Source organism: Bos javanicus, chromosome 5 (genome assembly GCF_032452875.1).
Source record: "Bos javanicus breed banteng chromosome 5, ARS-OSU_banteng_1.0, whole genome shotgun sequence".
NCBI classification, from domain to species: domain Eukaryota; kingdom Metazoa; phylum Chordata; class Mammalia; order Artiodactyla; family Bovidae; genus Bos; species Bos javanicus.
This window is the reverse complement of record NC_083872.1, coordinates 111,470,400-111,496,117: the sequence shown is the minus strand read 5'-3', so window position 1 is coordinate 111,496,117 and position 25,718 is coordinate 111,470,400. Positions and strand designations below refer to the sequence as shown.

At 54.3% G+C, this 25,718-nt stretch overlaps 1 protein-coding gene across 2 annotated transcripts in view; it reads right to left on the bottom strand.

Moving 5' to 3' along the window:
- Window positions 1-25,718, bottom strand: part of CACNA1I (calcium voltage-gated channel subunit alpha1 I) — a 127,110-nt gene that overhangs the window by 64,492 nt on the left and 36,900 nt on the right. For both annotated transcript variants that reach the window (XM_061418597.1, XM_061418596.1), the window contains one exon: window positions 9,576-9,673. In XM_061418597.1, the coding sequence (XP_061274581.1) occupies window positions 9,576-9,673 (98 nt within the window). The remainder of the gene's footprint in view (window positions 1-9,575; window positions 9,674-25,718) is intronic.

The following is a 25,718-nucleotide window of genomic DNA, read 5'->3' as shown; positions in this document are numbered from 1 at the left end:
TTTATTTTTTAATTTTTTGGCCGCACTGTGAGGCATGCAGGATGTTAGTTCCCAGACCAGGAATCGACCCTGTGCCCCCTGCGTAGGAAACGTGGAGTCTTAACCATTGGACCACCAGGGGAGTCCCTCTAGGTGGCATTTTAAATGCCAGGAGCTGAGGGAGACGATGACAGGTGGGCAAACTAATGGAGCTGCTCAACCTTTTCACCCCTTTCTCGCCAGCGAGCCCCTGGACCAGGCCCTCTGCCCTAAGGAAAGATGGGCATCAGCCAGACAAGGGCCCCTGGTGGCAGCGGGGCGCCCAGGAGGCGAAGGGGGTGCACTTCTTGACAGGCCTCTCCCCTGGAGGTCTGGGGTGCTCTCTGCAGACAGGAGCTGTCAGCCCAGATTAGCGCAGCCGCTCTGCCAGGGCAGCTCAAGTAGAAAGAGCCGAGCTCATGCCAGCCTCTGCCAGGGGCTCAGCCCGCAGCCAGGAGGACGGGAGTAGGCCCGGGGCAAGGGGCCGTGAGGCAGTGGCTAGCCCTGGGGCTCCCCTCTCTCCCTGGTCTTCCCAGGTCAGCAGAGGCTGAGAGAGGCCGTGTGCTGCTCCTGCCACAGCCAGCGCCAACTAATCAGAGGCAGAGTGGGTGCCCGGGAGGCTGGGCCAGGCAGCATACGGTCGGGCGGCCGAGGACACAGCTGCTGGCCCCAGCCCTGAGGGGTGGGGCCTGTGGACTGAAGGGGGGCCTCAGTGCCCACTCCTGAGATGAGAAGCAGTGCCCACACAAGGGGTCTGCGGCATCGTGCCCTCCACCCCAGGGGAGGCCTTGGCTCCTCCCCGGGCAGTCAGCACTCACCCTGGAGGGGGGGTGCCCGGCCCTGTCCTGCTGAAGGTCCCCAACCCCACCATGGCCCCGGATGTCCTCTCGCTCACTCTTCCAGAGTCTCTTGCCCGCTCCTCTCTGAAGCCTCCTCAAAGTACGGTGTCGGGAGCCCCTCGCCTCAGCCCGGCTGCCTCCGTTAGGGCACCTGGCCCCAGGCCCACAGCCGCCCAGCTTGAGCATCTGTCTACAGAGTCGGGGCAGCATCAGAGCCTTCTCCATGACCCCCACGTCTGCCCCAAGGCCTGGCTCCGTGGCCCCACAGGGGCTGCTACTCCGGATGAACGGATGAAGGCGTCAACACACACGCAGTGGCTCTCTCCCTTGATCTGGTGTCCAGGAATCACGCCCTCCTGATGTGTAAAGCGGAATTTGACCCACCGCGGAGGCAGAGTAGGGAGGAGAGGGCTGCCCTCACCCCAGCCCCACCCCAAGCATCTCTCCTCTCGAAGTCCTGGCTGCTCTTTCCTGTTCCTGAGTCAGGCTCTCATCAGATGGTCTGTCCAGATGCTCTCCGGCCCACCCCCATCTCTTCTGAAAGGCAGCAGCCCTGGGGAAATCGGGCCCCTGCTCACTGTCTTCTCTTTTCTCTCCCCACCTCCCTCCTTCCCTCCCTTCCTTCTCGGGTGGCTGCCAGACCTTTCTTCCACGGGGCATCTGGGGGAGCTGTGTGGGTGCCAAGGACAGACAGTCTGAAGTTCAAGGTCCTGCTTGGGATCAGAGCCCCCTTCAGCTGCGCCCCAAGCCCCACTGAACACATGTACAGATTGAAAGTGCTGAGGTTCTCATGCAAGCCTTGTTTCCAGATACCCCAGCCCCTCTGCCAATAGATCTGGAGTATGACATTTGGAGTATGAGAAGTCACTCAAGCTTCCCCGGGGACTCAGTGGTAAAGAATCCACCTGTCAGTGCAGGAGATGTGGGTTCAGTCCCTGGGTCTGGAAGACCCCCTGGAGAAGGAAACGGCCACCCACTCCAGGATTCTTGCCTAGAAAATCCCATGGACAGGGGAGCTTAGCGGGCTACAGTCCATGGGGTGGCAAAAGAGTCAGACACAACTTAGCAACTAAACGACAACATGAGACCCAAGATCAACGTACGGTATTGGCACCTTCACTGGGCACCTTCTAGGAGCAGGTGTCATGAAGATGCTTTGCCACTCCGAAGCCTAGCAAGCAAGTGCTGGGACCCATCTTATGGACCGAGAAACCAAGGTCTGAGAGGTGGCCAAGATCCCAGGCACAAACCCTGGTCTAACTGCTCTGGATGCTGTAGCCCCGACACTGGGACCCTCCCTCCGAGGGGGTGGGGATGGAGCAGCTCTCCAGGCGCCTGCTCTGCATCTGGTACTGCAGACTATCCCACGTTGAGGTGCCGTGTGTCATCCCCCTTGTGAGGACAGGGGTCCAAAACAAGAGAGGTTTCTTTTCCCAGGTCCTGCAGCTAACCAACACAGGCCCACGCTCTGAACACTGGCAGGGCAACTCAGACACCATGCTCCGCACTAACCACTCTACCTTCCTCCTTCCTGCCCTGACTCACCCCCTCAGGCTGCAAAGGACCCAGCACCACGAGAACTCTCACCCTGACAGTGAAAGGCATTCAGAGGTCTGGAGCACACCAAACTTGGGGGTAAAGAAGGGGCCACTACTTCAGCCCATGGGGCCTTTCTGCTTTGACCTTGAACGTGGGCAGGTGTCTTTCCTGATGCCCCTATGCAGACAGAGTGGGTGGCTAAGATGCCTACCCAGTAAAAGGAAAGGAAGGAGGTTGTGAAAGGGAGCATAAAGCGCTGGCCAGCTGTGTGGCCTTGGGCAGGTTACTCAACCTCTCTCTGCCTCAGTTTTCCCATCTGTAAAGTGGGCATCACAATGGTACCAACATCCTAGGACTGTTATGATACAGTTTGTGTAAAGCATATGATAAATTTTAGCCACTTATCATTATTAGTAAATCCCTAGAAGATGTGGAACGCTCACCTCACGCCTCCCCGTGATGGGCAGTGCTCTGCACCTACACACTAAAACGTGCACACAACCCCACATGTGCACATACAGATACACACAGTCCCAGGAGAGCTCCTCTCCTCCACCCTGGCATGTGCAATTCCGCTCCGTCCGCCAGGACCACCCTTCCCAGTTCTCTGTGTTGCTGGTGAGCATTTTCCACAGGCAACCTCTGTGAAGAGTTCCTGATGCCCTCACCCTCCAACCCCAATGCTCCCAAGCACCTTCTTCATTAGAGTACCACCTGTTGACCACTTACTGCATACAAGGCTCCAGGCCAAGCTCTCTATACACATGGGAGCATTTTGTCCTTAAAAAACCATATAGTAACTGGTATCACTAATGCCATCTTATCACTGGAGAAACAGAGGCCCAGGGTCCCACAACAGGTGGGTGGAAGGACCAGAACTGGGGCCTGTCAGTAGAGAGCTAATCTCCAGTCCTGAGCCTGCAGCTGGGGCCCGACAGGGGCCTTCCCCACAGCACTGTCAGCTCTGCCCCCCTGTCCCTGGGCCCTGCCCAGCCCAGCCAGAGCCCAGAGGCCCCTGCACAGAGGTGGGTCCTTGCTGACCCAGGGGTTGTCAGCCAGATAGGGCTCCAGGAGGTGGACAGCTGCCCCGAGCTCCCTAGGCCTCCTTCCCAACCCCATCCACAGCCTGGGTCAGGGCGTACAGGGGCACAGGTGGGCCAGCAGTTCATACTCAGCCGACAACAGACTCGTTCCAAATAGGAAAAGGAGTTCGTCAAGGCTGTATACTGTCACCCTGCTTATCTAACTTACATGCAGAGTACATCATGAGAAACGCTGGACTGGAAGAAACACAAGCTGGAATCAAGATTGCCGGGAGAAATATCAATAACCTCAGATATGCAGATGACACCACCCTTATGGCAGAAAGTGAAGAGGAACTCAAAAGCCTCTTGATGAAAGTGAAAGTGGAGAGTGAAAAAGTTGGCTTAAAGCTCAACATTCAGAAAACGAAGATCATGGCATCCGGTCCCATCACTTCATGGGAAATAGATGGGGAAACAGTGGAAACAGTGTCAGACTTTATTTTTCTGGGCTCCAAAATCACTGCAGTTGGTGATTGCAGCCATGAAATTAAAAGACACTTACTCCTTGGAAGGAAATTTATGACCAACCTAGATGGCATATTCAAAAGCAGAGACATTACTTTGCCAACAAAGGTCCATCTAGTCAAGGCTTATGGTTTTTCCAGTGGTCATGTATGGATGTGAGAGTTGGACTGTGAAGAAGGCTGAGCGCCGAAGAATTGATGCTTTTGAACTGTGGTGTTGGAGAAGACTTGAGAGTCCCTTGGACTGCAAGGAGATCCAACCAGTCCATTCTGAAGGAGATCAGCCCTGGGATTTCTTTGGAAGGAATGATGCTAAAGCTGAAACTCCAGTACTTTGGCCACCTCACTTGAAGAGTTGACCACTGGAAAAGACTCTGATGCTGGGAGGGATTGGGGGCAAGAGGAGAAAGGGGACGACAGAGGATGAGATGGCTGGATGGCATCACTGACTTGATGGACGTGAGTCTGAGTGAACTCTGGGAGTTGGTGATGGACAGGGAGGCCTGGCATGCTGCAGTCCATGGGGTTGCAAAGTCAGACACGACTGAGTCAGCTGACTGAGGGGTGTGTAGGGTGGGTGAAACCTGGAGTCAGCTGGTGCCAGGAGGGAGCACTTTCAGAGATAAACCAGCCCCATCTTGCCAAGGCCCAGAAAGGGATAATGACTTATGAAAAGTCACATAGCAAGGACTTATAAAAAGTCAGAACCTAGCCTCCTGACTGGCAGTCTAGTGCTTCTTCCTTCCCTCCCCAACTGGCTCCTCTATGCCCTCCTGCCCTTTATCCACCGATGGTTGAGTGGCCAGCACACACCTACAGGGGTGGGGGGAGGGACACATTTTCTGATGTTCTGTAAAGAGCACGACCCCCAGGTGCCCCACCCATCCTGGACAAAGCCTCTCCTCCTCCTTTGTGCAAATAGGAAAACAGGCCCAGAGACTCCCAAGGGCTTCCCAGGTCACACAGCAGACTCTCAGCAGAGCTCAGAAGCAGAACTTACATTCCCTGACAACCCAACTGAGTCTTCCTGGTTGCTTGTGTTTTTAAACTTCAGGCAGCCACCTCCCTCTCCACAGCTTTGCAATTAATAACCCATAATTTGACTTCGCCATCCCAATCCTCTAGCCTGCCATCTAGTGGCCAAATTGAAAGCTACAGGCTATTGTTGAACGAGTCCCAGGGCAGAAGCAGCAATAAAGATAAATGGGGGACTTCCCTGGCAGTGGATAACACTCCATGCTTCCAATGCAGGGGATGCGTGTTCAACTCCTGGTTGGGACTAAGGGAACTAAATCCCCCATGCCATGTGGCACGGCCTAAAAAAGATAAATGGGAGTACTTGGAATGTTCAGGGAAACAGCTAGGAAAAAAGAAGGCAACCAACCAAACCTCTCAAACAGACACTTCTAAGTGACCCCGCACCCCTACAGGCCACTCATTCCCAGTGACTCTGGGCAGAGCACGTGGCACCTGGGAAGGAAGTGGCAGGGTCTGGATTAGTGCACGCGCTCCAACAGTTTGAGGCTCCTGTTAAGTTGCTCGTGAAGATGGATTTATCTTAAGGTCCCTTTCAGGGAGGGGGGTGAGGCACATGAGCTATATTTTGGATCCCGGAGGGCTCATGCTCTCAATAACTCTCCCCCAGGCCAGGTTCTGAGAAAGCAAGAGATTCGTTTGTCAGCTGAGAGGCAGAAACAGCTCAGAGTGGGAACAGAACTGCCCACCTCAGGCAGCCCTGGGCCTCCTGGCAAAGCCTATTAGCAGGAAAGAAGCCCCTGAGGAAAGACCCGGACTCCTCTCTGGGCCCTGGGGGCCGCCCAGCCTCCGAAATCAGAACCTCCATGAGCGTGGGGCCCAGCCCGGCCCTTCTCTAGAGAACTAGACGGACTGGCACAGGGGGCCTGCCAGTGACCCCTGACAGCCAGGAGCCACAAATGAGTTCCTCACACGGGCAGTGAGGGGGGGGAGGAGAGGCACGTGGGCCACACCCCCACATGTGCACACCCCCATGTACACACCCCCACATGTGCACACCCCATGTACACATTCCCACATGTGCACACCCCCATGTACACACCCCCACATGTGCACACCCCCATGTACACACTCCCACATGTGCACATCCCCATGTACACACCCCCACATGTGCACATCCCCATGTACACACCCCCACATGTGCACATCCCCATGTACACGTTCCCACATGTGCACACCCCCATGTACACGTTCCCACATGTGCACACCCCCATGTACACACCCCCACATGTGCACACCCCCATGTACACACCCCCACATGTGCACACCCACATGTACACGTTCCCACATGTGCACACCCACATGTACACACCCCCACATGTGCACATCCCCATGTACACATTCCTACATGCGCACACCCACATGTACACGTTCCCACATGTGCACACCCCATGTACACACCCCCACATGTGCACATCCCCATGTACACACCCCCACATGTGCACACCCCCATGTACACACCCCCACATGTGCACACCCCCATGTACACACCCCCACATGTGCACACCCCCATGTACACGTTCCCACATGTGCACACCCCCATGTACACACCCCCACATGTGCACACCCCCATGTACACACCCCCACATGTGCACACCCCATGTACACACCCCCACATGTGCACACCCCCATGTACACACCCCCACATGTGCACACCCCCATGTACACACCCCCACATGTGCACATCCCCATGTACACGTTCCCACATGTGCACACCCCCATGTACACGTTCCCACATGTGCACACCCCCATGTACACACCCCCACATGTACACACCCCCACATGTGCACACCCCCATGTACACACCCCCACATGTGCACACCCCCATGTACACATTCCCACATGTGCACACCCACATGTACACACCCCCACATGTGCACACCCCCATGTACACGTTCCCACATGTGCACACCCCCATGTACACACCCCCACATGTGCACACCCCCACGTACACACCCCCACATGTGCACACCCACATGTACATGTTCCCACATGTGCACACTCCCACATGTGCACACACATATACACACGGTCTCTCAAGGAGAGACCCTCACACACACACACACGCACAAATGTACAGAAACCCATCCACAGAGACCCATACCCTGTGTGTCTATCCCATCCACCCCCCACCCAGACCATCTCTCAGAAATGCCCTGTCACACTGCTATTCCCATGCCTGTCAGACCCTGAGACCTGACAGGAGATGCAGAATGCAGGATGGCCTCCAAACGCCCCTGTATGACCCCAGCACACGCGTCTCTGGAAATGGGGCCAGGCCTGCGGGCTGCGTGGCCAGGAGGGTGACAGTGGCCATGTGGTCGCCGCCCCCTGGGGGCAGCCTTGCCTTTCTCTGGGACTGAAATGGGGAGCTCTATGGGGGACACCCAGGAGAGATGCAGCCCCTGCCTGCCCTCCCTGTGGGGTTGCCTGGGTCAGACACTTGATTTCCTCCAGGACTCTCCAGAGTTAGGACCAGACCTCCCAGCCACCTGCTCCTCTCCAGCCTGCCCAGCCTGGCCCTCGTTCACCCACACTGCCAGAGCAGTCTTGTATCCACTTGCCCACCGCTGCCAGGCATCTATAAAACACTCCCTTGTCGGCTCAGTCCCCATGCTCCCCTGGGTCTCAGCTCAGACACCACCTCAGACCCCCAGTGCCCCACGCTGTGCCCCTCCCTGCACCCCTGTGCCCTCCACATGCCCGGCAACCCTCGGTCCGAGCATGGGCAGCACAGGACAGCTGCTCGATATACCTGCCCAGCGGGTCCACTTCACACCTATTTACTGAGCCCCTGCTACACACCAGACAGAGTTGTGGGCACTGTGGGAACAAAGGCTGCCTGTGGCCGGCCTCCCAGGAGGAGATAGGGCCTGGGGAGGGAAGCGTGCTGCTTAGAAATGGGCTCCAGTTTGGTCCCTGCCACTGACCTGCTGTGTGACCTTGGACTGGCATGACCTTCTCTGGGCCTCACTGGCCTCATTTGTTAAAAGGGGTAAAGACGGTTTAGAATGAGGTGATCTTTAAGGAGACTCCTAGGCTTGGTGGCAAGTGGGAAGGACAGAAAGGCTGCCAGCCAGGATGGCCTCTCTGGATGCCCCTTCTCTGCCCCAAGGGAGTCTCCCTAGGACCAGGAGGGGACAAAGATGAACTCTTCCTTCCGCTCCCAGACACCTTGAGTTCCCACTGCCCACCTCTGGATTCCTACCTCTCAAGTCCTCCCTGGGGACCCTCACAGCAGCTCTCAGGGGCCCCCGAGTTCCCCATCATGTCAAGGCTCATGTGTGGGGAGGTGACCTTGTACATGTGATCCTGAGACATCAGCCCTTCCCCCTCTGCACATCATCCAGCCTGAGCCAGCCTGCCCCCTCCCCAAGTCCCTCTGCTCCACAAACATCCCAAAGCACAGCCTCCCCTGCAACGCCAGGCCTGCCCTGGCTGACCGACACGAGCCCAGAGTCAGGCGGACGGCTGCAGACAGGTGGGCAGGCTGGGAATGGGTGGAGCAGGGTCTGTACCAACTGGGGAGGAGAACGAGGTGCCAGGAGCCCCTTCCCCTTCTGCAGAAGAAGAAACGGAGGCTCAGGCAGGGAACAGAACTAGAGTTCAGATGGAGTCCAGGAAGAGCGGGGCTCGGGACAGACAGAACTCTGCTCAGATCCCTGCCTTGCCCCTGAATTGCTGTGTGACCTTCTGCAAGCCATTTAACCTCCCTGAACCTCACATAGGTTGTCGAGGGGGTTAAGTCAGCCATCAGCAAGAGCCTGACACACAGGAGATGGGCGGATGCTCCTGGAAGTTCCTGTCCTTCTCCATCAGGACAGAAGCTCCCTGGGGCAGGGCCCCTCACTCCTTTCCCGAATCCCCATTCCATCCTTGACACCAAGTGGAAAAGAGTCAGGGGACCTCCTGGGCAAGTAACCTCGTGTCTCCTCCAAGTCTCGGTTTTTTCCATCTCAGTTTTTCATGAGCACAGCCCACCTCCCGCTCCCGCCCAGGGGGATGGTAAGGCTCAAAAGAAATCACAGAGATGAAAGGCTTTGAAAGAGGTATGAGTCTAGGCAGATGTCAGGGATTGTTGTTCTTAGATAACCTCTCTCAATACTAGGTGGGTGGACAGATGGGCACCTGGTCAGATGGGGGAGCCAAGTGGGTGGATGGACCTGCATGTAGGGGGGTGGTGAACCTATGGGGGATGAGGTGGGGGGTCAGGAGCTCAAGTTCCAGGTCACTTGGCACAAGTGGGGAGTCCAGGAGCCCCTCTTCAGTAGAAAGCTTCATGACACCTCCCTCCAACCAACCAGCTTCTTTTCACACACCTGCCACCTTGACTGCCCCCCGCAAGGACCCTTGTCCCCAACAAGCCAGAAACTTGCTGCAATACGAGTGCCTTGGGGACCCAGAGGCATCAGGGCCACCCTCCCGCATCTTCAGGCCCGAGTAATGGCCCAAGAGGCCCGGGCAACAGGGCCCACATCTGTCCTGTCACGGAAGGGTCCCATGCCCAGCACAGGCCTGGCACTGGGAGGTGCTGGGCAGTCTTGCTGAGTGCATGAGTGGCAGGGCCTGGGGCAGGGCCGGGGGCACCAACTCACTGGGCACACGGTTGATGGCTTTGAGGGGCCTCAGGACGCGCACGGTACGGATGGCCGACAGGTTGATGTTCTGGAGGTCCAGGGAGTACTCAACCATCCTGCAAAGAGAGGGGAGGAGAGTGAGACCAGGAGCTCGAAGGACGGTGGAGCCATGGCCAGACCAGCCACGCCCACACCTGCCGGGATGGGGTAAGAAAAGTGGTCAGCATCCCCGGCTAAGCCACAGTCAGCCCTGTGGCCTCGGACTGTCCCGTTGGGCCCATCTCCTCCTCTGTAAGCAGGGCTGGTGACGTCCACCATGTAGACTGCCCAGAGCTGCCTGGTAGATGTGGCCGGGGGCAGAGGGAATAAGGAGCAGAGGCCCTGGGTCCCCAAAGCCTGTCCAGCAATGCGCTGGCAGCTCCTGCCCTCGTTTCTAGGGCAGCCCCCCAAACAGGGAGCAGTCACCCTGTTCCCTAGGGGGAGAATGGAGGTGCCCAGAGGCCCCAAGCTGAGCTCAGACAGTGACTGGCCATCACAGCTGCAGCCGCAGCAGCAGCGTCTGGTGGAGCTCCCCAGTCCCTCCATCTCCCCAAGTCCCCAGGAGCCCCCCAAGCCAGGGTTAGATGCCTGGATTTATGATGAGATAAGGCTGTAGGGTTAGGGTTAGAAGAGATGGCAAGAATACACAGAAGATATATATACATTATATACATAATATATAGAATATACATAAGAAGAGATGGCAAGAATACACAGAAGAACTGTACAAAAAAGATCTTCACGACCCAGATAATCATGATGGTGTGATCACTGACCTAGAGCCAGACATCCTGGAATGTGAAGTCAAGTGGGCCTTAGAAAGCATCACTATGAACAAAGCTAGTGGAGGTGATAGAATTCCAGTTGAGCTATTCCAAATCCTGAAAGATGATGCTGTGAAAGTGCTGCACTCAATATGCCAGCAAATTTGGAAAACTCAGCAGTGGCCACAGGACTGGAAAAGGTCAGTTTTCATTCCAATCCCAAAGACAGGCCATGCCAAAGAATGCTCAAACTGCCGCACAATTGCACTCATCTCACACGCTAGTAAAGTAATGCTCAAAATGCTCCAAGCCAGGCTTCAGCAATATGTGAACCATGAACTTCCTGATGTTCAAGCTGGTTTTAGAAAAGGCAGAGGAACCAGAGACCAAATTGCCAACATCCACTAGATCATGGAAAAAGCAAGAGAGTTCCAGAAAAACATCTATTTCTGCTTTATTGACTATGCCAAAGCCTTTGACTGTGTGGATCACAATCAACTGTGGAGAATTCTGAAAGATAATGGAATACCAAACCACCTGACCTGCCTCTTGAGAAATTTATATGCAGGTCAGGAAGCAACAGTTAGAACTGGACATGGAACAACAGACTGGTTCCAAATAGGAAAAGGAGTTCGTCAAGGCTGTATACTGTCACCCTGCTTATCTAACTTACATGCAGAGTACATCATGAGAAACGCTGGACTGGAAGAAACACAAGCTGGAATCAAGATTGCCGGGAGAAATATCAATAACCTCAGATATGCAGATGACACCACCCTTATGGCAGAAAGTGAAGAGGAACTCAAAAGCCTCTTGATGAAAGTGAAAGTGGAGAGTGAAAAAGTTGGCTTAAAGCTCAACATTCAGAAAACGAAGATCATGGCATCCGGTCCCATCACTTCATGGGAAATAGATGGGGAAACAGTGGAAACAGTGTCAGACTTTATTTTTCTGGGCTCCAAAATCACTACAGATGGTGACTGCAGCCATGAAATTAAAAGACGCTTACTCCTTGGAAGGAAAGTTATGACCAACCTAGATGGCATATTCAAAAGCAGAGACATTACTTTGCCAACAAAGGTCCATCTAGTCAAGGCTTATGGTTTTTCCAGTGGTCATGTATGGATGTGAGAGTTGGACTGTGATGAAGGCTGAGTGCCGAAGAATTGATGCTTTTGAACTGTGGTGTTGGAGAAGACTTGAGAGTCCCTTGGACTGCAAGGAGATCCAACCAGTCCATTCTGAAGGAGATCAGCCCTGGGATTTCTTTGGAAGGAATGATGCTAAAGCTGAAACTCCAGTACTTTGGCCACCTCACTTGAAGAGTTGACTCATTGGAAAAGACTCTGATGCTGGGAGGGATTGGGGGCAAGAGGAGAAGGGGACGACAGAGAATGAGTTGGCTGGATGGCATCACTGACTCAATGGACGTGAGTCTGAGTGAACTCCGGGAGTTGGTGATGGACAGGGAGGCCTGGCGTGCTGTGATTCATGGGGTCGCAAAGAGTCGGACACGACTGAGCGACTGATCTGATCTGATCTGATCTGAAGGCTGTAGGAGAGGTAATGTCACATGTCCCAGGTCACCTAGCGAATGGGTTTAAGAAACTCAGTTCAGTTCAGTTCAGTTCAGTCGCTCAGTCATGTCCGACTCTTTGTGACCCCATGAACTGCAGCACGCCAGGCCTCCCTGTCCATCACCAACTCCCGGAGTCTACCCAAACCCATGTCCATTGAGTCGGTGATGCCATCCAACCATCTCACCCTCTGTCATCCCCTCCTCCTCCTGCCCTCAATCTTTCCCAGCATCAGGGTCTTTTCCAATGAGTCAGCTCTTTGCATCAGGTGGCCAAAGTATTGGAGTTACAGCTTTAACATCAGTCCTTCCAATGAACACCAAGGACTGATCTCCCTTAGGATGGACTGGTTGGATCTCCATGCAGTCCAAGGGACTCTCAAGAGTCTTCTCCAACACCACAGTTCAAAAGCATCAAGTCTTCGGTGCTCAGCTTTCTTTATAGTCCAACTCTCACATCCATTGGAGAAGGAAATGGCAACCCACTCCAGTACTCTTGCCTGGAAAATCCCATGGACGGAGGAGCCTGGTAGGCTATAGTCTATGAGGTCGCAAAGAGTCGGACACGACTGAGAGACTTCACTCACTCACTCACTCACTCACTCACATCCATACATGACCACTGGAAAAACCATAGCCTTGACTAGACGGAGCTTGGTTGGCAAAGTAATGTCTCTGCTTTTGAATATGCTGTCTAGGTTGGTCATAACTTCCCTTCCAAGGAGTAAGCATCTTTTAATTTCATGGCTGCAATCACCATCTGCAGTGATTTTGGAGCCCAGAAAAATAAAGTCTGACACTGTTTCCACTGTTTCCCCATCTATCTGCCATGAAGTGATGGGACCAGATGCCATGATCTTCGTTTTCTGAATGTTGAGCTTTAAGCCAACTTTTTCACTCTCCACTTTCACTTTCATCAAGAGCCTCTTTAGTTCTTCTTCACTTTCTGCCATAAGGGTAGTGTCATCTGCATATCTGAGGTTATTGATATTTCTCCTGGCAATCTTGATTCCAGCTTGTGCTTCCTCCAACCCAGCATTTCTCATGATGTACTCTGGATATAAGTTAAATAAGCATGGATACAATATACAGCCTTGATGTACTCCTTTTCCTATTTGGAACCAATCTGTTGTTCCATGTTCAGTTCTAACTGTTGCTTCCTGACCTGCATACAGGTTTCTCAAGAAGCAGGTCAGGTGGTCTGGTATGCCAATCTTTTTCAGAATTTTCCAGTTTATTGTAACCACACAGTCAAAGGCTTTGGCATAGTCAATAAAGCAGAAATAGATGTTTTTCTGGAACTCTCTTGCTTTTTCCATGATCCAGTGGATGTTGGCAATTTGATCTCTGGTTCCTCTGCCTTTTCTAAAACCAGCTTGAACATCTGGAAGTTCACGGTTCACGTATTGCTGAAGCCTGGCTTGGAGCATTTTAAGCATTACTTTACTAGCGTGTGAGATGAGTGCAATTGTGCGGTAGTTTGAGCATTCTTTGTCATTGCCTTTCTTTAGAAGCTCAAGCCAGGAGCCATCCCAGTTCTGCCCCCTCTCCTATCTCTGAGTTTCACCTGGGCTCTGCGAGGCCAGGCTTCACAGGCCATGGCTCAGGGGTGTGGCAGGCGGGTGGTACTCGCCCTGTAGGAATAATCCCCTCTTTTGGGGCACACCCATCGGCCAGCCCCTGCAAGGTGCGCAGGCTCCAGCCTCGCGGGCTCACTGCACTGTCCCACTCCAGGCCTTCCCCCCACTGTCCCTTCTGCCTGGAACACCTCCCTCCTCTATTGAAGCCTTAATCAGGTTTTGTACAGAAGTCCCTGGAGACTTAGCAGTTTCTCCACACCCGGGTCCATGATGAACCAGGCCAGTCCAAGTGCTATGGCCCCAAGAACGACTCAGACCGGCCCCTACCCTCAGGAGTTCTCATGGAGGCAGGGCAGAGACTCAAAGGCAAAGACGGCCCTGGAGCCCTCACCGTTGCCCTCCTTCTCATCCTTGGGGCCTCTCCCCACAGGCCCGCCCACCCCTCCCACCGTCCACCAGTCCAGCAGCAACTCAGAGACAGTCTGCCTCCTCCAGGAGGCCTTCCTGGATCTCCGCAGCAGGCAGATCTCAGGGGAGGGGGGGCCTGTAGTTCCCAGCACGTCCACCAGATCCTCCCTGCTCAGTCGCTACCTGCTCCCCACCTCTGAAAGACAGGTCCCAGGGGCCTGCCACCCCAGCCTCACCCCAGGCGCCCCAATCACCAGACCTGAGCAACTCAAGCCTGAGGCTCGGGCCAGGCTGCCAGTTCCACCTGTCTCCGCCATCAACGGGAATGAAGGCTTTTCCTGCACACCATGCAAACCTGTCCAACTGTTGTGAAGCTGCCCGCCCCCCCCCCCACTTCCCCCGCTGCTTGAAGAGTAATTGAGTGAAAGCCTTGCTTGCCTCAAATGCCTCCATCCATCCCCCAGCTTTCTGGGGCCCAGGTTTCACTCCCTCTCTTTGTCTCTCTCTCTCTTTCACACACAACCCAGAGTCAAACCCCTGCACACAACCTCTGGTGCACACACACATACACACGCACTCCTTGCATGCCCTCATCCACACTCGCGCCTACCAGAGCCCAAATTCAGATGAAGGAATGTGACAGAGACCTAAGAACTAGAGACAGAGACCACCAGGGGGACCAGAGGAGGGGCGGGAGGGGATGCAGCAGGGGGACAGGGGGCAGCAGCCAGGCAGAGAGGGCGAGGGCCGAGGTGCCCAGGGGCAGCAGGTGACGTGAGAAGGGGCGCCGGGGGAGGGGGGCTGCATGAGGATTCCGTGCGTGGGCAAGCCAAACTGTTGTTTTCCTATCTGGAAGAAAGAGCTCTCCAGGCAGCCCGGGAGATGTGCGTGATGGAGGCGCTGTGGGGGTGGCACACGTGGGCACACAAACAGGCTCTCACGCTGGCACACGCACACACACACACACACACACACCAGGCCGGGGACAGCCACCCCAGGGCAGGCAGCTAGGCCCAGCTCCAGCCCTCCCCTCCCCCTTCCCCCATCCCCACTAATGCAGACCCTCCCCCTTCTGCCTCGTTCTATTCCATCCTGACAACCGGCTCGGTTGGTGCCTCGCTGCGTGTGCTGGAGGTGGGGGGCTCCTCAGCCATGCCAGACGGAACCCACCCAGGGACTACATTCCAGGAGCCTCGGGCACACCTCTGAGCTCCAGCAGGTGCCAGTCCAGGATTTGTTCACGTCTCACAATAAAAATAAATAGCTGCTTCACAGGCAGAGGGGTAGACAGAGAAAAGAATGGATTTTGAGGGCCTCTTGCGTGTGTTCTCATTATTCACCTGAGTTAACCTCCTGAGCGCCCTCTACATCACTCAGATCCCGCCTCAACCCTCTCCTTGCTCCCCTGGACCAGGGCAGACCCACGCTTACAAGCCACACAGGGCTCGCTCCGCGCTGGGAGCCCACAAGACAGTCGTGCCTGGTCCCTGACTCCCCCGCCCCACTCTGCCAAGCGGGCTCCGTGCTGTCGATCCCCTCTCAAAGAACCTGCAGTCCACAGTCTGGGACTAAAGCTTCTTAATTAAGTCAGGAGCATCCACCGTGGCCCTGACCCAGGACAGGCTGGAGGGCAGGAATGGGAAACTACAGATGCCCTGCGTACTCAGGACCGATGGTGAAAAATCGGGTTCACCCTCCTCATGTGTTTCTCTAAAACAAGCCAGGCTGGCCCCTGCCTCCTGAGTGCAATGCAAGTTATGACTGGATGTCACCAAGGCTCACCATAACCGAGAGTCAGTGAGCCCTAGGATCTGAACACCTCCTAGACCCCAGCCCTCTCATGGAGGCTGATCTGACTCTTGTCCCATCTCTGAAGGGAACTACACAGCCACAGCCTGGCAGACCCAGACCAACACAGTGGCTCTGCCCCTTCCCTTCACCTCTGACCTCATCCTCTACTGCAAAAATCCCCCTGAGAATACGTCAGTTGCAAGCCCCCGGGTCCCCATGGAAAAACTCCCCCAGAGAAATTTCTTGAAGAACTTAGTGCCAAGATCTTGGCTCTGAGCTTCCTGGCAGTCGAGTCAAAAGGGGAAATGTGATGAGTCACTGAGTTCATGGCAGCATGATTGATCTTGGCCCTGGGAATTCCTCTGCCTGAACACTACTCCCAGGTCCTAACTCTCTGTGAACCTATCAGGGTGTCCTGCCGCAGCCGCATCTCCTGTCTAGGGGAGCAAGACCAGGTGTAAATGCTTTCAGAGGTAAAGAGTAAATAGCAGGTACACGGTGAGGAATCCAGCAGATCTCACAGTTCCCTGAGAGGAAGAGGATAGAAAGCTGCATATTGGACCAGGATGGGGAGACAGGCGCCAAGCGAGGGGCCGGGAGGTAGGAACTGCAGGTCTGAGTCTCTGCCCTGGAACCACACCGTCCTGATGGTGACTGTACCCACCAGCCCAACGTGGACAGTCACTGACAGCCTCAGCACCCTGCCCCTGCCCAGCCACCGTCCCTCTCTGCTGACAGCTGCAGCAGCCTTGGTGAGCCCAAAGCTCCTGAAACGCAAAGCTAGCTGCGTCACTCCTGGCTTAAACCCTCAATGGCTCCCCACCGCCCTCAGAACAAAGTCCAAGCCCCTGAGCAGGGTCTTCATGGCCCTGCAGTCTGGCCTCAGCCCCCTTCCCCCACCCCTTGCTCCAACTCCACACATCTCGGGCACCAGGAGCACCGAGCTCACCAAACACACTTCCCTGTCCCTTTCCTTTGAGTGGAGCCCATCCTCCGCACTCTCCGCCTACAAGACCCCCTCCTCCAGAAGTCCTGCTCTCCCCTCCCTGCACCTTGGGCTGCCCTCACCCCTCTGGGCTCTGGTTCCTCCCACACTCTGTTCACAACTCCAGTCTGGCTTGGGATCCCCCAACACTGCCTCAGCCAAGGACTCAGGAGACTCAGTTTATTTGGGAGGTGATCCCAGGAGGCCCAGAGAAGGGGCAGAGAGGGAAAAACCAGCAAGGGGCTGTTCGTGAGCAGGTTACCCTGCAAACACAAACGGGGTGCAATCCCAGTGGGGACCCTGACAGGCTGTGTGCATCAGACCTGGACCAGCCGGGGGTGGGGCCGAGGCGTTATCCTTGGACGACCGGCTGGATGCTGGCCGGGCATCTCTCAGACACAGCCTGCTCCAGCCCCACCACACAGAGCTGGCACAGCACTGACTCGGGAATCTATGCAGCACGAAGAACACCTGGGACGGAAGAAGCCACCTCCCGCTTCGGGAGAGCTGAAGGAGCATTCTCCCCCCAGCCGACAAAAGAGAAGGGGAAGAGAGCTGCTCTGTGGGTGAATAACCATCCGGCTGACTTCCCTCAGGCCCCAAGTAAGACATCACTTGCGGGAGTGAGAAATTAATCCCTAATTACACAGTTACTTTATCACGCAGCTTCAGTGCTAAAAGTCTAAAAAAAAAAAAACCAACAAACCCCCCCCCCAACTACCTCCTGCCAGCTCCCAAGCGCCTAATTAGGTAAGTAATTTTGCTTTAAAGCGAGCACATTCGTCCTGACATCACCCCTGGAGGAGGGTGACTGCACCCAGCTCCCGGATGGGGTGTCATCTGGGGAGAGGGGCTCGGGTGTGGCCGTGCTGAAGTGTGGGCCATGCCAGAGTGGGCAGGCAGGTTGGACACCTGCTCTTAGGGCCCTCCCCACGTATTCCTGCTAAGAAGCCACCCCCTTGTACTGTTCCCCTGGTTCCCAGGAGGAGCGCAGAGACCCAGGCCTGGTCTACCGCCAGACACCAGCCCCCACGACCACCACCAGCCACCGTGACTACTTCAGGATGGGCCGTGAGGAGCTGCTGGCCCTTGAGCCGGGACTGCAGAGGAGAGATGCTCTCCCTGGCTAAGCCACCACCAGGAAACCCGGAGGCGCTAATGGCCATCTTGCCTCCGTGGTGGCCGGAAAGCTCTGCCAACACAGAGGAAGGCGGAGGCCAGAACCGGGGCAAGGCAGGATCCTGACCATATGGCTGGAGCACTCCTCCCCAGCTGCACCCGAACCGCGGATCTGTGCTCTGTTCTGCCCAGGCACACGAGCCAGCCCCTTCCCTTTGGGGCCTAGGTGTCAGGTGAACTGGTTTTTCTCCCTGGCAACTTGCCGGGTCCTGTTGCTTCAGAGGGCTTTCCGGAGCACTTGCCGTGTGCCAGGCACTTTACGCCCCTTCCCCTGGAGGGAGTAGGGCACCCACCCCAGAAGCTGAAGCACAGACAGAACCCAACTGAGCAGTGGGGGGCCCAGGAGCTCTGCATGACCTGCCCCCCGCACTTCATCAATCATCAGGTCAGGCAGAGCAACTGCCACAGCCAGCCAGTAAATCGGACCGGCAGCATTTGGAACAGGGCCAGCAACAATGGAGGCTGTGTTACCCGATGTTTAGAGCACAGAGCCTGGGTTCCAATCCCAGCTTGGGGTTTGCACCGGGTGACCTTGGGCAAGTCACTGAATTGACCTCATGGGGTCGATGAAATGCGTTCACATGTGGATTCAGCACCTAGGGCAGGGTTTGGCACATGAAAGCCAGCCATTATTACATCACAGCCTTATTTGCTGCCTCGGGGCACACTGGCCCACAAATCACATGCTACCTGCTTAAACCCTCCCTGGATCCCACTTCCTCCCGGGGGGAGCCCAGGCGATAAGGGCCTCTGGAGGCTCCCCGACCAAGACTCCATCACTGCCCACCATTTGCCCTGCAGTCCAGGAACACCCTGGAGAAGGCAATGGCACCCCACTCCAGTATTCTTGCCTGGAAAACCCCATGGATGGAGGAGCCTGATGGGCTGCCGTCTATGGGGTTGCACAGAGCCGGACACAACTGAGCGACTTCACTTTCACTTTTCACTTTCATGCATTGGAGAAGGAAATGGCAACCCACTCCTGTTCTTGCCTGGAGAATCCCAGGGACGGGAGAGCCTGATGGGCTGCCATCTATGGGGTCGCACGGAGTCGGACACGACTGAAGCGACTTAGCAGCAGCAGCAGCAGCAGCCAGGAACACCCGAACATCTCAGTTTCCCAGAATACACCAGCAGACATGCCTCAGCATCTGTCAGCCTCTCTCCCTGGGACGCCCTTCCCAGCTTTCAGATCCCACCCCAGGGCATCTCTGGCTCGAAGGGGTGCTGTCGTGTCCCTGTTCCTCAGGTCATGGCTCAGAGCCCTAGTTAGGTCCCTAGCCCCTCATCCAGCACCTGGCTTGGAGGCAGCTCCCCCTGCCAGCTTGTCAAACAAATAACTTGAGGGACAAGATCAGAAAAAAAGAAAAAAACTAGGAGCCGACAAGAAGCAACATAAAATGACTGAGACTTAACATCTTTCCAGGAAATACCCCTCCCAGGAGATGATTTCTGAGTGTTACTGATAAAAATAGGGTGTTTCCTCAGTCTTTACAAGGGACTCACAGGGGCTTTCTTAAAATGTAATGTAAGATGTAGCTAATGGAAAGGAAGCTGAGATGCTGGAAATGGCAACTCATCTGTCAGGAGGCAGCTCTATGATGACTCAGGCTTGTGTCGGGTGGTAACTAGACCACCAGCTTATGCTACTGTCTCAGCAGCCAGCACATAGTAGGTGTTCAGTGGAGGGAGGGCAGGCGGGAGAGAGGAAATCGTGGAAAGAGAAAATTAGGGACTGATAATGTTAACCCTTGACTCTGGCCAGTGTTTTATGATTGGTGGGTCGTTATTGCCCAGATACCATCACACAATTCTTATGAGACCAGAATAAAGTTTCTTTCTTTTTGGGGGGGAGGGGATTGCACTGGGTCTTCATTGCTACATGTAGGCTTTCTCTAGTTGCGAGTAGGGCTACTCTTCATTGGGGTACGCGGGCTTCTCACTGTGGTGGCTTCTCTCGTTGCAGAGCAAGGGCTCTAGAGTGCAGGCTCAGAAGTTGTGATGCATAGGCTTAGTTGCCCCACGGATATGGAATCTTTCCAGACCAGGGATCGAACCCATGACCCCTGCACTGGCTGGTGGATTTGTATCCACTGTGCCATCAGGGAAGTCCAAGAACTGGGTTTCTTAAGCCTACCTGACAAACTGATGGGCTGAAGCCAAGTCAGGCCAAGTTCAGAGTAAAGGAGGAACTGGGGGCCACAAAAGAAATTTGGGGACCTCAGCAGCAGGAGACCCTGGACCATCTCTCCACAAGGCTCTATGCAGGGGACAACACTCACTGGCTTTATCTCTGGGTAGAGTTGCCAAGTAGATAGAGGATGCCCAGTTAAGTCTGAACTTCAGGCAAACAGTGTTATCATTTTTTAGTATACATCCCAAATATACCTCCTGACTGCCTCCCACAACATTCAGCTCCCTTACTCCAGAGTAGTCTTGGCACCACGGCCGGTGGGCACAACTGCTGGAAACCAGATAGGGATTCTTTTGGCTCCACCACAGCCTCAGAGAAAAAAAAATCCCTCTTCCGGGACTCATCCCACATCCTTCTGAGAGCTGGTGAGGTCGTCCAAGTCCTCCAGGGCAGAGCGACTGGGATCTTTTGGCCTCTGAAAGGGTAAAACCCTTCATGTTGTGAGTCAGCATGTAGTTGTCCCCAGAACCTGAACACATCACACAGTCCCTACAGGCTGTGTGACCTGAGACAGGCTGCTGATCTCTCTGAGCTTCCATTTCCCCAGTTGGGAAATGAGGTTAACAACCTCAAGTTCTCAGGACAGTGGGGGAGTAAGAAAGCACAACCCAGTCAGGAAACCTGAGTTCTGGCAACCCACCTAGGCATCATCACTGATTTGTGCCTACCTGGAGCTTCCTTCTCTGCTTGTAGGGTAACAGTCCTGGGATTTGCCAAATGCACCCTCCCCACTCTCTGACCATGTGGTATGAGAGAGGTCAACCTCACACCTGGCCCAGGGCATAGACCTTGCCCTAGGTCTGGCCAATCAGAGTGCTGCCTCATCTAGGCTACAGTGATTGGCTGAAAAGCAGAGACATTACTTTGCCAACAAAGGTCCATCTAGTCAAGGCTATGGTTTTTCCTGTGGTCATGTATGGATATGAGAGTTCGACTATGAAGAAAGCTGAATGCCGAAGAATTGATGCTTTTGAACTGTGGTGTTGGAGAAGACTCTTGAGAGTCCCTTGGACTGCAAGGAGCTCCAACCAGTCCATTCTAAAGGATATCAGTCCTGGGTATTCATTGGAAGGAATAATGCTAAAGCTGAAACTCCAGTACTTTGGCCACCTCATGCAAAGAGTTGATTCATTGGAAAAGACTCTGATGCTGGGAGGGATTGGGGGCAGGAGGAGAAGGGGACGACAGAGGATGAGATGGCTGGATGGCATCACCTACTCGATGGACGTGACTTCAGGTGAACTCCGGGAGTTGGTGATGGACAGGGAGGCCTGGCGTGCTGCGATTCATGGGGTCGCAAAGAGTCGGACACGACTGAGCGACTGAACTGAACTGAACTGATTGGCTCAGGGATGAGCACATGACCCTTTCCAGCCAATCCAAGCCAACGAGGCTCTCTCCCACTCTGCTTAGAGTGGCTAAGGAAGCAGAGGTGTCTTTCTGTTGAACTGGAGGGAGGAGTTGTGCTCTTCTTCTGCCCACCCCGCTCCAAACCAGAGGAAAGCTGCCATGGATGGAAGTCCTTGGTCAGAGGACTGAGAAGAGCTGTAGGATGGGAGGACACACTGCCTGGTGACATCTTTCAGGATTCTGGATTGAGCGGGTCCTAAAGTCAGAGACCCCTCGACTTTCAGGAAAAGGGATAGTAAGCTTCTTTAAAAAAGGTTCAGAGGCTTCCTGTTCGTATAAACTGAGAGAATCCTGACTGATTTATGACTGACTGGTGTCTGGCTTGTCAACCTGTAGCCTGAGAATCTCTGGTGATTTACCCCCTACCCAGTCCTCCATGTCATCTAGCATCCTGTTTCCATGGAAACGGGTCGGCGTGGTGATCATCATGCTGTCTCTCCCGCCCACTTTATTCCATATGCAAATGAAGAATCATCCACACCAGGACTTTCCCTGGAACCTTCCCAGGTCCACACCCACCCAAGGGCCAATTCAGCTAAAAGAAAATGGCCCCAGATGCCCCAGCTCCGCAGTGACGGAACACAAAGAAACAGAACAAATATGGAGCTTCCCCTCTGTGCTGGCCCTGGAGCCAAGTCCCAGGGGCTCCAGGACGCAGGCTCAGCCTTGGCCTTGCCCTTGCCCTGGGGCACGCAGGTCCTGGAGTAGACAGACCTATAGAGCCCAGGATAAGTCAGGGTCTAAACTCATAGAACCAAGAGGATTCTACCTGGGCCTGCGGACATGTGCCGTGCTTCCCTGACCAGAAATCATGCACATAGAGCCGTGCAGGAGGTGGGCAGGCAGCAAAGGCTTCTGGAAACAGCCCAGGGGTGACCCTCTCACACCAGTAACCACAGCAAGTCTGCTAGTGGGCACCAGCCTCTCCGGAGATTACACGGGTCGGTAATTGACTTTAGATTTCTCAGCAGATCACGTACATCCCCAGACAGCCCAGGCAGGGCTCCTGAGGCTCCAATTAGGGCTTGGAGACATAGTAGGGCCACAGCTTTGGCCAAGAGCAAATGAAGAAACAGACTGTAGGAGAAGAGGGTGGCAGACTCTGAGAGTTGCCCACCCAAAGTGCACTCTCTCTCCTTCCAATCTTGCCTAGCCCCAGGGAACAATTCTTGATTGATTTACCCAAATTCAATGATGTTTTCTATTCTCCTAGCTTCCCTTGCAGCTAAGCACAGCCATGAGACCCAGTTCTGGCCAAGTGTGCTGGGATGGGGAAGGATCTAGAAAAGAAAATGTTGTTTTCCAGATCCAAGTAGATACGCACAGCTGGCATAGTCCTGTCTCCCTCCACCCTTTCTGCCTTCAATGCAGACACGACGCCCCACAGCTTCAACAGCCACCTTGTACCCATGAAAAGAAGATCTGGAAAATCACAAGGACGTCAGTCCCCACATCAGAGAGCCATCACTGGTAACCGCTGACCTCAGAACGTCATGTTATGTCGGGAAAAACATCCCAGCATTTGCGCTGTGGTCAGATGTCCTGTGAACTTGCAGTCCAATGCATCCCTGACAGATACACCCAGCAAGTTACAGAGAACCAGGATTCAATGCCAGTCCACGGAGCCAAGCTGCCTGGATGCAACTCCTGGCTCTGCCCCTTACCAGGTCTGTCGTGACCTCGGGCAGGTCACTCCCTGTCGCTGTGCTCATCTGTGAAATGGAACTGACCACAGTGCCTCCCTCACAGTGCTAGTCTGAAGATTAGGCCAGATAATGCACAGCATCAGGCCTACAGTGAGTACTCCGCAAACAGTAGATGCTCTTATTTTTTTTTCACCTGGATAATGCCTAAGAGGATTCAATTCCTTTTGCTTTTTAAAGTCCCACTGATGGGCCACTTTGGACAATAGGAACTCTCAGCAAGCAACCACAGAGGGGACAAGCCTGCCTGATCTCTTTAGAAAGCTCTAGTTCAGGGATAAGGAACAGTTCTTATTGACATTTTGTTGCCCGAGAGCTTGTAAGAGTCGGGTTGGAGAAGCTGCTCCCCACGCACTCTGGGGAGAAGCTATTTCCAGGGCACGATAGAGCCTGGCCCAGCCCCTCCTTCTTCCTCCCTGGCCAAGGTGCAGAGTTCCTGATGTTAGCGCTATTCGTGTTAATATTATTAACGATGACAGAAATTTTTACGAGTCCCCACTGTTTCACTGACAGGGCACATCTGCTTATCTTGAGAATTAATTCAGATCCTGGGCACAGATCAGAGACAGAGCCCTCCCCAGGCCTCTTCTCCTTCCTGTGGTTCCCAGAACCTGGAATCATGCTCACCACTCGAAGGACTCCTGATGAGGGGCTCTCTGAGGGTCAAAAGAACCCAGATCCACCTGGGCATTTGCATAAAATGCAGATGCCTAGGACCTCTGTACCTGCTGGGTCAGGATCCCCTGGATGAGGCCCCAGAATCTGTATTTTAATCTGTGCCCCAGTAACCCTGTGGCTCTCTTAATTTCAAGGAGCAGAGAGAAGGGGTACAAGGTTGCACATATGTTTAAGAGCCCATTCCTGATCGGCTCATGCTTATCTTTCAGCAGCTTCACTTTCCACGCCAAGGCCTTCTCCAGGACACCATCATAGTCAAAAGCTTTTAAGGGACATCAGACTCAAGGCCACTCCTGTTCCCTGAGCTCCTCCAAGGCGGGGCCCACACCAGCCATGACCTTGGCAAAGGCACTGGCTCAGACTCATTCTAGAAAGGTCCCTACCAGCCCAGCCCTACAGCCATGGCTCACCATACCCACCCCTCCTCCCAGACACCAGTCATCAGAATTCTTGGGAAAGACTTTAACAGAGGAACCCAGACCCCTCTCCACAGCTGTCAACGGCCAGTTCATGTGGTTTTATTTTTTTGGTTAAGGGAGGTGGCAGTATTACCAGTATGGTGCAGCAAGGGAGATATATAGATAAAGAAAATCTCAAGTTCAATGAGAATGTCATTGAATATTTCATGACCTCCTAATGGACTAAGGCAGAGAAGCATAGCTTAAATAACACAATGAGGTAGGTTCCACTATTGCCCACTGATGAGTGGGGCTTTGTCCACACTGGAAGAGCCTCTAGTGAGGTGCCCAGGGCCTCACTGTCCTGGGCTGATCAAGCACAGGAAGAAAATGTAATGAGTGACGGAAACAAGACTCCAAGAGATCATTGTAAGATGAAATTAATAACAATAAATGCAAAGGTGGGTATTTGTGTGTTTTTTAAAAAATCACCTGTGTTCAGTTCCAGGGTAGAAGAGGCCTGGCTTTGAGACTGCACACAACCTAGGGGTGGCAGAGAGCGCAGCCCCTCCGCAGGCCACACTGCCACCCGGTCCCAGGAGAGGGCAATCCCTTTTCTCTCCCACAAGTCATCAGTGGGAAGCCGGGGTCCTTCCCCCCGGCCAGGGACCAAGACCGCCTAAAGTAGGTCCGGCAGGGGAGGCCACCTCCCCTCCTTTGACAAACAGTGGGAGAGGCTGGAAACATTCTATATGGGGAAGGGGAGACTGGGGGAGGAAATGAGCCGCTTTCGAATGTGTGAAGGCTGTCATGAGTCTTTTGGGGACACCCCTGCCGCAATGGCAATCCACTCCAGTATTCTTGCCTGGAGAATTCCATGGATGGAAGAACCTAGTGGGCTACAGTTCATGGGGTTGCAAAGAGTCGGACACGACTGAGCCACTAACACCTCTGGACGGTCAGGCCCCTGCCCCCTCTCTGCCTCATCTCTCAGCACCCACCCACCCATCCCACGGGTCCCTGGGCTCTGACAGCCTCCTCTTCCTCAAACAGCCCCTCCAGGCCCCCTGCGTGCCGTCCCCTCTACTGATGACACCCTCCCCGAACCCCTGCTGGTCAACTCTTACCCCCAGGCCTCTCTTCCTCAGGAAGCTGTATACAAACCCAGTCCATGCCCTCGTGGCCCTCTACACTTTGCTGCAACGGCTTTGGTCCCAAGTAGAATTTATCTAGAACTTTATTATCTGTTTTATATTGTTTCCTAGATCGTGGGCTTTATGAAATCACAGCAGCATCTGTCTTGTTCCTTTCATGTGCTCCCTGCGTAGCACCTGGGGTGCAGCAGGTGCTCAATAAATGCTGACTTTGTCAATGAGTAAGTGTCAAGATCTACCATCGGGCGGGAGCTACAGGAAGACAAATTTCAAACTCCTTGAAAGAACTTTCCAGCACATTA